Raw genomic sequence first — 16,853 nt, forward strand, 5'->3', positions numbered from 1 at the left:
ATAATGGAGACAATTCTCCATCTCTTTAGTCATTTAAATGGTAATTGCTGAAAGGAGACCTGCTAGACACCTAGCACCAAGGTCCGCTTAGCTTGACTTGAAGGGGGCAGGGCATAAGTCACTTGTCCTTGGTCAAGGCCCTCTGTTCGCCCGTGCTCGTTCCCAGATCCTGGCCAAACACCAGATTTCTTCAACTCCCAGACCAACCCAAAGCTAAGGTGAGTAGCTGGCTTTCTTTTGGGGAATTAGAGTGTCTCCAATTAAGTTTGTTCTGTCCTCCTTAACTGTCCGAGCTCCTTCATGGCCCCTAATTTGAAGCTAACCTGGCAGGCCGCAGGACCGGAGCGAGCCATTGAGATCCGACAGCGTGACCGGTGAGCGAAAAAGCTCAAAGGGCCGGGCAGGCGTGACACCACCTGGCGGAACCTGGGGGAAGAGTCTTAAAAGAGGGCGCTCCTCCGCTCGCGGCGCAATCCGGCAAGATCTACCCAGTGCTCGCTTCCCTCCGCTGTCCAGGAATCCCGTCCTCCCATCCCACCCTCACCTCCTCTACTGCAGGTAAGTGTCACGGGCAGTGGAGACAGTCTAGAGTCTGCTCCACGCTAAATAGCTCTGGCTGGGGCTGCGATCGGAGGGTGGCGCCCAAGTTTTTGGAAGGCCGCGGAGGGCAGCTTCAGCACGAACTGTCGTCCTGCTCGGGGTCGGAGGAGGTGGCCCTGAACTGGGGCGGTCTGGAGGCGGCCACCCGGGGCGGTGCACAGAGACAGCCGCCCGCGCGCAGCAGGAAGCACACCCGAGCCACAGCCCGAAGCACTTGGTGCGCTCTGGCAGCAGCAATGCCCGCCAGTCCCAGCCTGCTCCAGGCCGCGACCCCGGCTCTATGCCCGCCTGTCCGCCCGCCCGTTCGCCTTGCGGTCGCTCACGGTCACACCGGCAGGTCGCGCTCGGCGTCTGGCCAAGCCGACGGAGTCCCGCCGCTCCCGCCCCTCGGGCCACCCCTCCCGGTCCCTCTGCGCGCTGCGCCCCTCTCAATCCTCATCTCCGGCCGCTCGCTATTTTCACACCTCCCAGTGCCCCGGCCCGGGCGCCTGATTCAGTGCTTAGTAATTAATTTGGCGTTTCAGAATGGTCAGCGGGCTGGATAATGGGCGCATTCATACCCCGGGCTAATCTGAACAGAGGTGGGAAGAAAGGCTTTCACAGACAGAAAATGCCATTCGCCGAGCGCTCAAAGGGGCTGTCACTCCTAGAATAAATCGCCGCCGCGCCCGCCGGCTCCTCTGCCCATTTCCATACAGCCCCGGCCCGCGCCTCGGACCCACCGGCCTCCGCCTGCGCGCCGGAGAATCACTCGCCCAGGGCCTTCGACGGGAAAGTTGGAATAGAGCTGGACCCAGGCTCAGGCCGAGGCGACTCTGAAAACAGGAAGCCGGGGTTAAGGGCACCGGGGACAAAGAGCTAGATTAGAAAAATCAAGTGCCGAGCTGGAAGGAGGCGCAGCTAATTTAACACAAGGATGTTAAAGCCAGGGCACTAGGAATCATCGGTCCAAAACTGGTCAAAAGCGTCGGTGGGTGCTTAAGGTCACACAGTGAGATCTGAGCTGTCATAAATTGCGACTGGAATGAAAAGGTTGTGTAAAAACAGGGTCCGGCTGGTGCAATCCCGACCAGAGCTAGACTTTATTTTGGGTTCTTTGCAATATCTTGTCCTTCCTTTGACTTGGGGAGGGGTGTGTGTGAGGGGAAATAGGAATTCACGCCGAGGCTTTTTCTTTAAGTGGCTTCTTAACTCAAGAATAGCTCCCACTTTGACACCCCCCCCCCCCCCCCAGCCTTTTGGTTTGAATGTTGAGGCCTTTCCCTGGTGGTGTCCCTTGTCTTTCGGTGCACCAGGATTCTGCGCTGCAGCCGCAACCTTAATGCCCACAGCAGGGGTCTTGAGAGGCCTGAGCTGGCTTCCCTTCATCCAGAGAGAAATTCTTGGGACTTGACTTTTCTGAGGACCGGGCTCGTTGTGTGTCCACCTAGCTGGGTAGATTTGGCTCCTTCAGGGGCTGGACCAGCAGAGAAAGGGCTGGGAGGAAGGGGGGCGGTTCTGAAAAGGCCAGGGTGTGCCCTGAGATGGAATTCCGTGCCACTCACCAACTCTTGACTGGAAGTCACTCCTCCCTTCTGAGGCTCAGTTTCCTCGTTTGCAAAACAAGGGTAAATGAGATCACAGTTGGCCCAAGTGCTGGAGGCTCCGGGTAGAAGGATCCCACACACTACCCACACCTCTAGCCACCAGCCCGGAGAGCACACACCCCTGGCATCTTCCCAAGTCTTCACCAACACCTCCTTGGAGTGTTAGCAACCCCGCATTTTCTTTCAGGATGGCTCCGCCCACCCCTTGCTGCAACTGGGTAGTAGACTCCAACTCTCCTACAAACTGCTTTCTAAGGGACTCTAGGGCAGGGGAGGGCATAGTCAGAACACCACATTAATTTATTTAAATCTGTATACACTTAGGCTTTTACATTTTTATTTTTCTCTTTGTAGCCTGAACTCACTGCATATGGAACTTAGAGGACAGCTTGTTGGAGGCAGTCCTCTCCACTGTGTGGGGGCCTGGGAATCAAACTTAGGTCATTGGGCTTGATGGCAAGTGTTTTTTCTCCACTGATCCATCTCACTGGCCCAGAACACTACATTTTAAATGAACTTCCCAAAATATTGATACCAGTGGTACAGGGACCATGTTAAAGAAATGCAGCCCACATTGGGCTCTTCTCAGAAGACCCCTCTCTTCCAGGCTCACAAACTCTGATTGCTCTCCATAGCTCTTATTTGATCAGCAAAACCAGACTGGTGGCATAATGAGTAGAACCAATTTCTAGAAACTACTGTCAAGTCCCGAGAATTTGCACCCAATCAGAGCAGTAACAGAGGAGCTCAGCAGGTGAAGACTGGCCTAAGAGAGCTATTGGCTGACTGGACACCAAGTCCCCAAACCAGCATTCTAACCCTTGCACACTGCCAGCCCTGCACAGACATTATAGCTGTGTTCAGAGGCTCCCTTAGCAAGGGAAATATGTCCACAGCAGGGACAGAGCAGCTAACCTCAGTGGGACCTGGGCCAGCAATAACCCAGGTGTGAGCTATGGCCTAGAAAATGTAGCACCTGACCTTTTACCACACAGGGCCAGAAAGACACAGGATAGGAGAGGGTGTGAGGTGGCAGAAAGGACTGAAAGAGTGAAAGGCAGTGGTCAGGGGAAGAAAAAACCGTTAGGAGTGGAGAGGGGCCGGGGGAGGGACAAGTCCCTATTTATGTAAGCCATTTGTAGCTGTGGATTGTAAAACTGGGCAGGATCCTCAGGAGTAATTCATAGTGTTTGGACAAGACAAACATTGTTCTGCTTTAAACAAACCTCCAGAAAGGTCAGCTTGGTTCATCCCTTTGCTGTGAGTTGCTGAGACTATCCAGATGATGAGAAAATCAGATCTTAGGGGAGGGGGCCCAGGCAGGAGGCAGTGATCTCCTGAGCCCTTGGTATACTGGGTGATGCTACCCAGTACAAGAAAGGGGCCTTGGCTCCCAGTGAAAGAGCTTGGATCCTACCCTGGAGCCAGGGGACATTGGACACACATTTGCACATCACAGATGATGAGATTGCAGAGGATCATCCAAGTTCTGCGGCAAAGCCAAGACTTGCCACGTCAGTGAAGAACTGATGGAAAAAATAGTTCCTAGAGGAAGAACTGAATTAGACCCAACAGTCTGGGCTCCAGATATGCTCCTGGATACCAAGAAATCCATGTTCCATATATGTCTTCTAAGTTCACTTAGCAAACTTTTTTTGTTTTTTTGTTTTTTTGTTTTTTTGTTTTTGGTGTCTACTCTCTACTCTGCAAAGTTCTATGCTAGGTGTTTAGGATACACTAATGAGCCTACAGCTTAACACATGGTCTCCATCTCTGTCTTCCCTAAGACAGTTTCACAGCCAACTTCATCACCACTATAACCTTCCAACCACCCAGGTCTCTCAACGGTGAGCAAAGTGCGACAAAAATGTTAGCTGCCACTATGGTTGATGGTTGTGACTGCATGACTTCATCAGTTCCCAGCTGCAGGGGGCACTTTTTATTGTTAATCTACCAAATAAGTATGTTGTCTTATCAATTAGTAATAATTTATTAATAATGTCCAATATGTCTGTGATATCTGTTATCATTTCCCCATGTATAATCTCCAATTGTCCAGGGTAGTTTGTGTCCCTCTCAAGAGAGTGGTCCCCTTGAGGATGGCAGTAGTGCCTGGCTAACTGGTTCTTCATGAATTAAAATTGGTTAATGCTTCTGACACTTCAAGGTCTTTTGAATGTGATTTTGCTTTATAGAATTAGGGATTACACCTAGTGCCTTAGGTTTGCTAGGTATATTAATTACTTCTCCTGTTGCTGTGACAAACTTCCTGATAAAAATAATTTAAGGGAGAAAAGGTTCATTTTTGGCTCAAGGTTCACAGCTCACAGTTTGGGACAGTAGCAGGAGCCTAAGGAAGCTGGCCGTACTGCTTCCATAGTCAAGAAACAGAGAAAGACGAGTGCTTGTGCTCAGCTCACTTTTAAAACCACAGTCTAGGATCTTAGCCTAGGGAATGGTGTCTCTCACAGTGGGCGTGTCTTCCCACCTCCATTCATCTAATCAGTATAATCCCTCACATACCACACCTGGGATTCCCTTCTCCCAAGTGATTCTAGTTCTCAACAAGTTAACCGTTGAGATTAATCAACCTTCTAGGCCAGAGCTTTATCACTGAGCTTTACCCCGAAGCCTCTTGATACCCATAGAAGAAAGGGAAGAAGGAAGGACAGAAAAGAGGGTTTCTATCCTTATTTTTTCTAGAGGAAAACCATGCTTAGGAAGGTGAAGTACTTTGCCCAGAATCACAGGATGTTAATGCAGGTGCACAATTTTGGGTCTGCTGACCACCCAAGGAGTTCCCTGTGAGACCCCATAAGCCAGGTGCTCAGCCTCAGGCGTGGCAGTGGCCTCCTAGGTTGGGCTTTATCCATCAGCTGTGTGTAGTCTCTGGCATCGTTCTGGGGCTGGCATGGTGGCCTTGCTGATGTCAGCTTCTGTAGTGAGGAAAGGGCTCCCTCCTGCTCCTCCACCAATCCTAGTTTCCTTTGACACCTTATTATGGTTGAAATGTCCGTGTACCTACCCAATCTGTGTGGAATCAGTGATCCGTGTCTGTTCTCCTGTACTGCCTGCTGGAGTCAAGTCTCTAGATTTTCTCCATGTGATATACAAACCCGTAATACCTCATTTTACTGACGTTTGGGGAAAGTTAAATGGTTCCATATAATTGAATTTTGTGGTTAACAGAAGCTTACACCTTTAAACATAGAAACTTTCTAATGCCATCATTTTTCAATAAAAATAACTAGTTTCCCCATCAAAATCATGATCTTCCCCCCCCCACACACACACCTACATAGCAGAGCAGAGAGAAGCAGATGTTCTCTGGGTGCGGTTGGGTGGGCAATCCACAAGGCATTCAATGTCTTGGAGTCATCTCTTGGGGATATCAGTGTTGAAGTAGCCTGCTCAGTCTCCCTGGCCTTAATTTCCTTCTTTGTAATCTGGAAGGGGGGGGGGGCACACTAGAAGAGGCACTAAGGCCTGCCACTGACTTTACACAGTAACACCCTTGGGAATTCTGGCCTGCATCCCCAGGTTGGTCTGTGACACATTCTTCTGTTTGCTCAGTGTATCACCAACCTAGCAGTTACTAGTCCACCAAGGATCCTCCTCTGGGAGTTCTCTGGCCCCATGGAAGAATGGAGGATTTCTGACCCCAGAATATAAACATCTTGAGTGAGGAACTCTCAAGGTCTCTGTTAATCCGAGTCCTTTACAGGGATCTTTCTAATGCCCAAAGTTGCCGTTCATTCACTTGGGACAGGGTTCTGGATCAGGAAGGATGCTTCCGATTGGACTCCAGCCGATGGGCTCACAATACCTGAATATAAAGAGCAGTGCCCCAGAAGCTCAGAACTCAGCATTGAGAGGGGGTTAGAAACAATAAGGGGAGACCACTGACTATAATAAGAGGACCCAAAGGAGAACTTGAGTCATATGTGAAGACCAGAGTGTTACTGGTTCCTTTTTGTTTCTTGTATTTGCCACTTACATGTCCAAATTTCAAGTGGCTGAGAATAGGGGTGGGGTGTCTCTTCCAAGGGCAACTGATAAATGTGAGTAGTGATGTGGTATGCATGTGTGCATGTGTGCATGTGTAGAGTGAACCTACTGGCACTTAGAGGCCAGGGGCTAGAGACGCTAATGTACTGTAGAGGGCAAGACCACGCTGCTCAGGGAAGAACTGTGGCAACAGGCACCTGGGTCTGTTCTTAAGGAAACAGTTTGTTTTGAATCTTGAATACTTTCCCCATCTTTGCTAACATCCTTCCATTCTTTTTCAAATTACCTGTGTCCAGATACACCTGTCCCTGTCCTGTGTCCACCCCTACAGGATATTTGTCTAGGTATCATCTCTGAAGTGGCATTACTCCAGGGTCATCTCTAAGCCAGCAAGTCTCAGCCAGGGCACCTTCTCCTTCCGCTGTAAATGTTAATGAGTAGAGTCTCAGACCTATGCTCAAGGCCCCCCACAAGTTTCTTTACCCTGGACCTATCCTTTCATTTGCACCCTTTGTTTTCTTCCTCAGGGAAGATCTCCCATCCATGACAAAGCCTCCCCCACTGTGACCCAGTTTCTTTATTTTAGGAAGACTTAGGGTGGGATCTTGTCAAAAGTGTTTTTGCAAATGAAAATAAATGACATCTGCTGGCTTCTCTTATCCACATGCACTTTCCTCCTTCAAAGAGCCCTGGTAGATGAAAGGATTGGATGGGTTTGGGATTTGTACTGATTTCTGTGCTCAACTCAACTCAGGAATCTGCACAAGGAAGCCTGCACAGCCAAGCCTGCACAAGGTGGGACTTTGACCTAGAGATGCAGATAAAGGACCCTGAGTAAAGGAGGAATCTCCAGAACCCTGAGCATCCCACAGGCCTGTTCCTTATGTTCTAACTCCATCTCCAGAACACTCCAGGAATTTGCAAGTCCCCTGAACAGTACCCATGTAGCCAGACTGGTGAGCCAGACTCCAGAAGGCTTGACATGAAAGGACATCCCCAATTCTTCCAGGCTAAGAGATCTGGCAAGTAGATCTGAGGGTTGCAATTATTAAAAACAAGACAGGCTGGGGCTTGGGTGTAGCACTATCCTAGCGTGTGTGAGTCCTTACATTAGATCCCCAACACACACACACACACACACACACACACACACACCAAACAAAAGCCTATCATATATGAAACAACCTCACTTTTCAAATCCCTATAACAGGCCTATAAAAATTGGATGTGTTTCCTTCCATTTCAAAATGACTAATGTGATTCTCTATGGATAGAACAACTTGTTTAAAGTTAAACCAAAAGCAAGTCGATGAACAGGAATCAAGCCGTAGCCTAAATCAACTTCTTTGTATTTTTCAAGGGAACACGATCAATTTAGAGAGGCCAGATGCCCCCACATTGCCTCTGATTACAATTTTTGGTTCATGTTGGGGTTCCAGGAACCAGGTTTCCTAGGTCTGTCTTCTTACCTGAAGCAGAGAGGTGCTCAAAAGTCCAATGGATTCAGGCCAAAGCTCACACTTCTGGAAGACCACAAGCTCCTCTCTCCTCTCTCAGGATTGAGGCCTTGACATTCCCACCTGCCCATCGGTGCTAACAGCCCCACACTCCTGTATCAGATTTTTCCTTTCCTTTCCTTTCCTTTCCTTTCCTTTCCTTTCCTTTCCTTTCCTTTCCTTTCCTTTCCTTTCTTTTCTTTCTTTCTTTTTTTTTTCTTTTTTGAGACAGGGTTTTTCTGTGTAGCCTTGGCTGTCTTGTCACTCTGTAGACAAGGCTGGCCTCTAACTCACAGAGATCCTCCTGCCTCTGCCTCCCACACACTGGAATTAAAGGTATGAGCCACCACTGTTCAATTCAGACTTTTTTTTTAAATTAGGGCCGGGCAGTGGTGGCGCACGCCTTTAATCCCAGCACTTGGGAGGCAGAGGCAGGCAGATTTCTGAGTTCGAGGCCAGGGCTATACAGAGAAACCCTGTCTTGAAAAAAAAAAAAAACCAAACAAAAAAAAAAAAAAAAACAACGACAAAAAATAAAGATATATTTAATTTTGTATGTATGAGGGCTTTGTCTGCATGAATGTCAATGTTTACGTGTGTGCCTGGTTCCCACGGAGGATCTCAAGTTCAAGGCCATATGGGCTATGAGGTAAGATCTAGTCTCAAAAACCAAAACAAGTAGGACCTGTGTGCTGGGTGGATAGCTCGGCGGTAGAGTACTGACTTAGCATGTATAAGACCCTGGGCTCTATCTCAAACACTGAAATAAAAACTAATGTAAAGTGATAAATACCTAAGACAGAGATCTTGGGTTTTTAGTAGATGGAGGTCACTCAGCTCCTTCCTCTGAGGTCTGTTCTGCCTCCTTGCCCTCTTCCTCCCAGACCCTTAGCCCTGGCTCTCTGTGCCCCATCTCTCGGCTACACCCTCCTTTAAATTTTCATGCTGCTCACTGATTGCCCTGCCATACAGCCCATCCTCTTTGGGAACCCCATTCCTCCTGCAGTTTTCTTTCTGCTCCATATGACATATGCTTGGTGTTCAAGGCAGGGCTAGCTATCTTCTTCAGTCCACCTACATTCCTTCCATCTTTATTAAAGCAACATCAGGAACAACACCCCAAAGATTCCTGCTTCTTTAAAACCAGCATCACAAGGCTGTCCTGCTTCTAACACTTCCTCCAAAGCCACTGAAAGGTCGATTTCACTTTTTACCTGCTTCTGAGGCACTTTGCGTGACACCTGAGACTCTCTCCCTCAGCCTAAGGCTGGCATGGGCTTTTTTACAACATAAATAACACCTTGACCTCCTTGTTTTTAAGTCATTGTTCCTTCCAGGGACCTTCCTACTTCTCCTCCACCCCCTGCTGGTCCTCATGGGTCTTATCACCTCTCCCCACCCCCCTCCACCTGTAGAGTCCTGAGCTCTGGCCTCCTCAGTCATCTCCCTCTTTCTTTCTTTCTTTCTTTCTTTCTTTCTTTCTTTCTTTCTTTCTTTCTTTCTTTCTTTCTTGTTCTCCTGAATCCTCTCCTTAGCTCTGTCCAGAAGAAGTCTCAGAGAGGGAAAAACGCACCATAGCAGCCCTTTCCAAAGCTGAACTGAACAACTGCTGAACAACTGCTTTAAATGTCATTGGTTTGAATTTCTTGATGCTGCAGTTGAAATAACTACATATAGTTCTTGGCCAAATGATCGAGTAGAGTAGCACAGAGGTCTTTTAAGGTTTACAGGGGCTGCAGAGGTTCTGTATTTACAAGTGTTTCCCAGGACTGTGGGGGCTGTTTATCTACTGCCTTTCTTACAAAGGATCATCACGCTCAGTGGGTTCTTTATCCTTCCCAGCAAGCCATTGTCCTTATCTTAGGGAACAAGGACGTAATGCAGTCCCAATGCCCTCAAACCTCCGTGTGACGGGCCTTCCCCCACTCTCAACTGATCCTGTCACTTCCTATTTCACTGAAACCTGGGAAGCTTTCAGACCACCTGAGTGATCGCATTGTCACCTCTCCTTCAGGCTGCTTTCTATCACAGAAGGCATGTTCCGAATAGCCTTATCTGATAAACAGTGGAAAGCCCAGGCCTGCTGTCCTCCCAAATCACCTTCCTGCTAGGCCCTGCTCTCTTTCCTACCGCTTGTCAACGAGCTTACTGGAAGCTGTCCGCACTTGCTATCTCTCCTTTCTCACCTCACTTTCACTCCACAACCTAAAAGGGACTGGCTTGTGTCCTCACCACTCCACAGCAATGTCCTGTCAAGGTCACCAGTGGCTTTTTCCCCCCCTTCAGAGTTTATCTTGACCTTCAAGGTGAGGGTCGCTGCTCAGTGCACCTCATTTCTTTGCAACACTCTTGTTCATCAGTTGCTCAGACACCTGAGACCCCAGATTCTTCTCCTCAGGCCACTCCTAAGTCTGCACTGCCCGCTTCTCCCTTTCCTTGCTTGTGTCATCCTTTAGCTTTGCAGGTGGGAAAGGCTGTGAGCCCAGGATGGTGGCTCCTCCCTCCTCACGAATTCCTTGTCGGAACACCTGGGAATTTGCTTTCTCACCCAAGGGCTCCTCTGTTGTTTTGAACTCATTTGTACCCCGGATCCCGCTGCTCAGAGCCCGACATGCCTTCCTGGGGTGTATTTATAACCCCCACTTGGAGAAGGAACACTCGGACATCTGTTTTGTTCATTTGTCTCCTCAAAAGGCAGCATGTTTCAGAAAGGGACACTGACAACTGAAGAGTGTACTGGGAGAGACTGCAGGCTGGTCAGAAATCCAAGTTCCATGAAATCACGGAAAGAAAAAAATGGGACCATTTTGCCTAGGAGAGAGGCGGGGTGGGGTGGGGGTGGGGGTGGGGGTTGGGGGTTGTGAATGGATTTTGAATAAAGGTAAAGAAAGACGTTCTAGTATATTCTAGAAGACCCAGACCTCTTAGATTGCAACTCAAGGACCGTCTTACCTAGCAAGAGGAACTGAAGAAGATCAAGTTAGGCTTTAAATGACCATGATAAAAATAAAAAGTGATGTCTCCCCATTCCCTGCTAAAGCCCACTGGTCTAGCACTGCAGGAAAACCACAAGCCATGGAGGGTAATTTCAAACTCACTGCCTCTCAAACTTGCTGTCTCACAAGATCTATCAAAAGCTCTCTGCAGAAACAGCAAGGCCAAAACTCTGTACTCTTTTGGCTGCTCCAGGATGTGCCGAGGTCAGGGAGCTGAGTGCACCAATTTGTCCCTTTTTGACCCCTCCTGGACAGAATGTGTTTTCCTGACTTGTTCTGGTGCGATACCATTCGCCTATATGGAGGGCTAATCACAGCGTCTGCCCCAAGAAGCTCACCGCTGTGACTATCAGGGGGATGTTTGTTCATTACCTCACACTGTGTTCCCTTTATGAGGCCCCCCAGGAGAAATTCCTGTCTGATTTTAGTACCAAGAAGAGTTGTAATTCTCTTGAGCAATAGCTGTTTTTATCTCATGGACACTAGGAATTGTGTGAGGGACATGGTCTCCTTTTCATTTTGGCTGCGGGAGAGCTTAGGAACAAATTGGTCGCCCACCCACAGGAGGCGAATAGGCCATCCCAGGGTGAATTTTGGCATTATTCCCGAGTCTACTTTGTCTTCCCTTTGCCTTTTCTCTCTTAGCTTTCCTTCCTATTGTATTATAGAAAATTGAGAACATATCAGCAAAGATAAGCCAACATCACGAGTCATTTCCCTTTCAGGACGTAACCACTATTAACAATGTGTCTTAATGAACACTTTTTTAAAAAATAGCTATGACACTAGATTGTGCATGTTTTTCCAATTTGCTTTTCCAACGTCAGGAAACTCTTTCCACAGAATTAAACGTTCTTGAAGAAATTAAAAATTTTGTGTCACTTCAGCAATTTAATACTGATAAACACATAAAGCTTCTTTATCCACCAAATGGCTGGCTTTCTGTGTATGTGTTTGTTTATTCACGCAGTATTAGCAATTGAATCAAGGGCCTTCTGCATGTTAGGAAAGCACTGTACCAGAAAGCTACACCCCAGCCCTGGTTTTATGTGTATTTACATAGACATATATGTAGCAGGTTATTTGAGTTATTATGTAATTACACTGTGTAAGCATATGTACTATAAATTGCAATATTCCTGTGTGTCAACTCATTTGATGCTCAGGATCCTATGAGGTAGAGATATTGGTATCCTTCTTTAATAGGTGAGAAAGCCAAGGCTGAGAAAGATGCAAAGACTTGCCAGGGCCACACAGCAGAGGCAGTAGTTGGATCCAGGCACTCTGGCTCCAAACTGTGTTCTTCCAAGTGCTCGTGTCTCCTTCCAGCATACCACTGAGATGTCAAAGTCCACGATGGTTAAACATTTCTTGTAGTCCCTTCCACCTCATTTCTGATTTATGTTATTTTGCTATGTTTTAAGTACCCCTGTAACTCACCTGCAGTCCTTTCTACCACAAGGCAAGGCATAAATAAACAGCACAAAGTGGTCAACGACATAAACAGGCAAAGCTAAAACACAGCCCCAGGGACCAAGGGTGAGTCCAGACTGTCCCTGCAATGACATGGATTTATTTCCTTGGGCTGTGGCTGGCTTGCCTCCCTGGAAGAGCTGGCTTGGGTGGCCAGCTCTCGGGAAGACCAGGAAGAAGGGCTTTCGTCCAAGGAGAATGGGCTGGGTCAGCCCATCCCTGAAGCCCTTTCTTAGGTTCTCGGAGTCTATGGGAGTGGAAGGAGCAGAACGAGGCAGGCGATAGAGCTAATGATTGAAGCAAGGAAGCCCTTGGGCCAGAACCAGGAGTGGAGTTTTTCCATCCAGGTCTGTTATTGAATCACGTTTTAAATGAGAAAGAAACTTAACAGAAACTATGTTTCAAGCTAGCAGCCGGGTAGATTCTCCCCTCTGAACTCTGGCTGTAGCTGCAAGACAGCCAAAGGTTACCATTCTCGTCCACAGTTCTTTTGTTAAGGCAACAGAGAGTGTGCCCAGAGGCAGGGTGGCCTGACGACACTCCATGAGTCTGTAATTGGGTGAGATTATCCATTAGACAAATGTGGCAAGAAAGCTCAGGTTTCTTTGAGGTGGGTTATGTTCCCCATGTTGGCCTTGAACCCCTGGGCTTACCATAGTTCTCAAGCCTTGGCCTCCAGAGTAGCTGAAACGGCAAGACCACACCACCACCCACAGGAGAACACCACTGCCTCAGGCTATGAGCCCAGATTACTGTATCCAGATTTTTTTTTTAAGTAGCCGGAGATTTGGGGAAGTTACCCCTACCCCCTGAGACCTCAACATCCTTAACTGAAAAGTAGAGCCAATTGGTATTATGCAAAGCTATTGTGGGAATCTTCCTAGGGATACTTTTAAACAACAACAACAACAACAACAACAACAACAACAACAGCACAGGATCTCGGAGGTGCCAAGTCAGCTTCAGAGGACCTCGGGAGGACTGAACTGGCCCCATCTCTGAAGTTCAGGACAGCTCTGAGTAGGCCACTATCCAGGTGTGTCCGAGGCCTTTAGCCTCGAGTCTACCACAGCTTCCAGGCCTAAAAATAAATTTCGTTCCTTACAGATGGGCCTAAGGCAGTGACAACTCCATGAGGTTTAGGCACTGTCTCTTGTCGCCGCCATCCCCTAGAGCCTAGGAGCAGGAGTAAAGAGCGGGGAGTTCAGGTCCCTTTCTAGTTCCCCTTCCTCACGCCTCTGGGGCCGAGTGCCCATAGGGGCAAGGCCCTGTGCGTGGTGCCACCGGGGCCACCAGGCTGGGTTAGAGGAAGGCTGGACCTCTGCGAAGAAAAAGAAAACAAACACAGATGTGTTTGGCTGGGACCCGGAGAGAGAAAGCCGTTCTCGCCCCCACCCCACCCCCACAGGGTGCGCGCGGGCCCTGCCCCCTCTCCGGGGTTTCCCCGGGCGCTCCTCTCGCTTTCCCTTTGTCTCTGCTGTTCTTTCTCCGGCTCCCAGGTTCCCACCCGCTCGCTCTCGCCCTCTGGAGCATCCCGGGCCCGTTGGCTTTAACTTTCTTCTTCCCGGGGTTAAAACTTTGCTCGCGAGCGGGCGGCTGCTTGCCGACGTTATTGGCCGGCGCCCCGCCCGGCGGCCCCGCCCCCGCGCTCCCCTCCGCCCCCCACTCCTAGCGCGAGTGGTGGCGGCGGCGGCGGCAGCGGCAGCGGCACTGGCGGGCGGCGGCGGCGGAGCCTTCGGGGGCGTGCGTGCGTGTGTGAGTGCGCGCCAGGGAGCGTGAGTGTGTGTGTGCGCCCCGGGCGCGGGCAGGGCAGCACTCCGACCGCGGCGGGAGCCGGGCGGCCGCGTCGTCACTCGGGAGGAAGAGGCGGCGGCGGTGGCGGTGGCGGTGGCGGCGGTGGCGGCCGGGGCCGGGGCCGGGGCTGGGGCAGCAGCGGCCGCGCCGGGCATGGAGCTGGCAAGCCCGCGTTGAGACAGGACGCGCCTGCTAGCCGCCAGCGAGAGGCTCTCTGCCGTCCGGCGCGCGGGCTCCCCGGCTGGGGCCAGGCAAACTTTTCTTTCTCTTTTGCCATCACTTAGAGGTAAAGTCTCTTAGGCGGAGTCCCTAGCGGGGTCGCGACTGGGGAGGGGGTATTTATGAAGGACCCCAGGTGACGGGAGGAAAAGGACGCTGAGCCGTGCGCGGTTGGGGGACCTGGAGCCCTGCTGCGCCCGAGACTTAAGGGAGCAAGGCGAATGGGCATAGCTGCGGATGGGCAGACCGGCGCGGGCATGCTCCTCGGTTGGCGGGGAGGCCGGAGAAGCCGGGAGGAATGGGCGCGGGCGGTGCAGGCTTCGAGGCCCCTGCGCTCAGGGTCCCTCGGGATTTTGGGGAAGCGAAGCGTGCAGTTTCGGGGTTGGTGCCCTGGGGAGCGGGGCACTCGCCCTCCACTCCTACTGAGGGCTGTTGGGCGCGGGGCGGGCTGGCTGCTGGCTGGCTGAGCGCGGCTCCCCTCTCTCCGCAGGCGCCTGGTGCGGCGGGCGGACCGACTCCTCGGCGCGGCGGGGCCGGGGCAAGCTGGCCACGGCATGATGCGCGCTGTGTGGGAGGCGCTGGCGGCGCTGGCGGCGGTGGCGTGCCTGGTAGGCGCGGTGCGCGGCGGTCCCGGGCTTAGCATGTTCGCCGGCCAGGCGGCGCAGCCTGATCCTTGCTCGGATGAGAACGGGCATCCGCGCCGCTGCATCCCGGACTTTGTCAACGCGGCCTTCGGCAAGGATGTGCGCGTGTCCAGCACCTGCGGCCGGCCCCCGGCGCGCTACTGCGTGGTGAGCGAGCGTGGCGAGGAGCGGCTGCGCTCGTGTCACCTCTGCAACTCTTCGGATCCCAAGAAAGCGCATCCGCCCGCCTTCCTCACCGACCTCAACAACCCGCACAACCTGACGTGCTGGCAGTCCGAGAACTACCTGCAGTTCCCGCACAACGTGACGCTCACTCTGTCGCTCGGCAAGAAGTTTGAGGTGACCTACGTGAGCCTGCAATTCTGCTCGCCGCGGCCAGAGTCCATGGCCATCTACAAGTCCATGGACTATGGGCGCACGTGGGTGCCCTTCCAGTTCTATTCCACTCAGTGCCGCAAAATGTACAACCGGCCGCACCGCGCGCCCATCACCAAGCAGAACGAGCAGGAGGCCGTGTGCACCGACTCGCACACCGACATGCGCCCACTCTCCGGCGGGCTGATCGCTTTCAGCACGCTGGACGGACGGCCCTCGGCGCACGATTTCGACAACTCGCCGGTGCTGCAAGACTGGGTCACGGCCACCGACATCCGCGTGGCTTTCAGCCGCTTGCACACGTTTGGCGACGAGAACGAAGATGACTCGGAGCTGGCGCGCGACTCCTATTACTATGCAGTGTCTGACCTGCAGGTTGGCGGCCGCTGCAAGTGCAACGGCCACGCTGCGCGTTGCGTGCGCGACCGAGACGACAGTCTGGTGTGTGACTGCAGGCACAACACGGCCGGCCCTGAATGCGACCGTTGCAAGCCCTTCCACTACGACCGGCCCTGGCAGCGTGCCACGGCCCGCGAGGCCAACGAGTGCGTGGGTGAGTGGGGCGCCGCGGCGCCGCGGGCGGTGGGTGGAGACTCGGGCGGGGGCTCCTGGACCCTGCAGCGGCGGGTTCTCCGGAGCACCGACGCCACAAGTCCGAGCATCGCGGGATTGTGGGTTTCGGGGACGGCACAACCGTTCCGAGACCTATGGGACCTGGGAGGGGTGAGATCAGAGCGGTCTGTCGGCTCGCCCAACACCCGGTGTTGCATCCTTTCACCCACTTCGAAACCTAGAGGCGGCTGGTGAAGTGCCCCCGGAGGTCGGGGGTGGAGGGAGTGGTTTGGAGAAAATTTGCCGACAGGTCTTTCTAATCCCAGATCCAAACGGAAACACATTCACTGCCTTCCTCTCAGTTTGCTTAGTGCCTGGGGTTCACCTCCGCCCCATCCCCCTTTCCTAAGGCTGCAGCTGGGCGCGCGGTTGGGGACCGGGGACGTTCCAGAGCCACAACCACGGATCCCTTGGGAGAAGGCAGAGAGCTCTTTGCAGCTTGGAGCCAGTTGGGTACCAAGCAAATGTCACTCTTGCACCCTCCAATTCTCTTTTTTATAGTTTGATTTTCCTTTTCTTTTCCCTTTTCCCTCCTCATTTGAACAGCGTGTTTGTGTTAGCAAAAGAAGAGTGATGTGATTTCAATTATTTGCTATCTACAGATTGCAAAGGATACCTCAGTGATTATTTTAAACTAATTCAATCCTTGTCCAAAAAAAGAAGTCTACCAGATTTTATTTTATTTTTAGCTCCGAAGTTTCGTGAAATTGAGCAGTTTTGAATTAACTAAGGGTCCCCCGTCTACATTTTTATTGGAGTTTCAATTTCTGAAAGAGAAATCTGACAAACCCGGCACTGGTGAATACACCTGGGTCAGAAAGGAGGATAAGGAAGGATATGTTCTACTTCTGAATTGTACAACTTTGTTGATGCAGAAACTCCCAGGCGAGAGAGAGAGAGAGAGAGAGAGAGAGAGAGAGAGAGAGAGAGAGAGAGAGAGAGAGAGAGAGAGAGAATGGAGCGGGAGCACGTTTTCAGTATTAGATGGTAAATGTCTAAATCAGACAGTGATTGTAATGAAAATCACTTAGTCCATAATGTGCCATTTGG

At 51.2% G+C, this 16,853-nt stretch overlaps 1 protein-coding gene across 4 annotated transcripts in view; it reads left to right on the forward strand.

The window, feature by feature from the left end:
- Positions 1 to 423: 423 nt before the first annotated feature.
- The window catches only part of Ntn1 (netrin 1), a 189,764-nt gene continuing 173,334 nt past the window's right edge, over positions 424 to 16,853 (forward strand). For 2 of the 4 annotated variants that reach the window (XM_076936578.1, XM_076936580.1), the window contains exons 1-2: positions 424 to 558; positions 14,663 to 15,744. In XM_076936578.1, the coding sequence (XP_076792693.1) occupies positions 14,727 to 15,744 (1,018 nt within the window). In that variant the 5' untranslated portion in view covers positions 424 to 558; positions 14,663 to 14,726. Of the gene's footprint in view, positions 559 to 13,866; positions 13,915 to 14,068; positions 14,240 to 14,662; positions 15,745 to 16,853 lie in introns of those variants that run through there. The other 2 variants (XM_076936579.1, XM_034507051.2) reach the window with 2 other exon arrangements.

Source organism: Arvicanthis niloticus, chromosome 6 (assembly GCF_011762505.2).
Source record: "Arvicanthis niloticus isolate mArvNil1 chromosome 6, mArvNil1.pat.X, whole genome shotgun sequence".
Classification (NCBI taxonomy): domain Eukaryota; kingdom Metazoa; phylum Chordata; class Mammalia; order Rodentia; family Muridae; genus Arvicanthis; species Arvicanthis niloticus.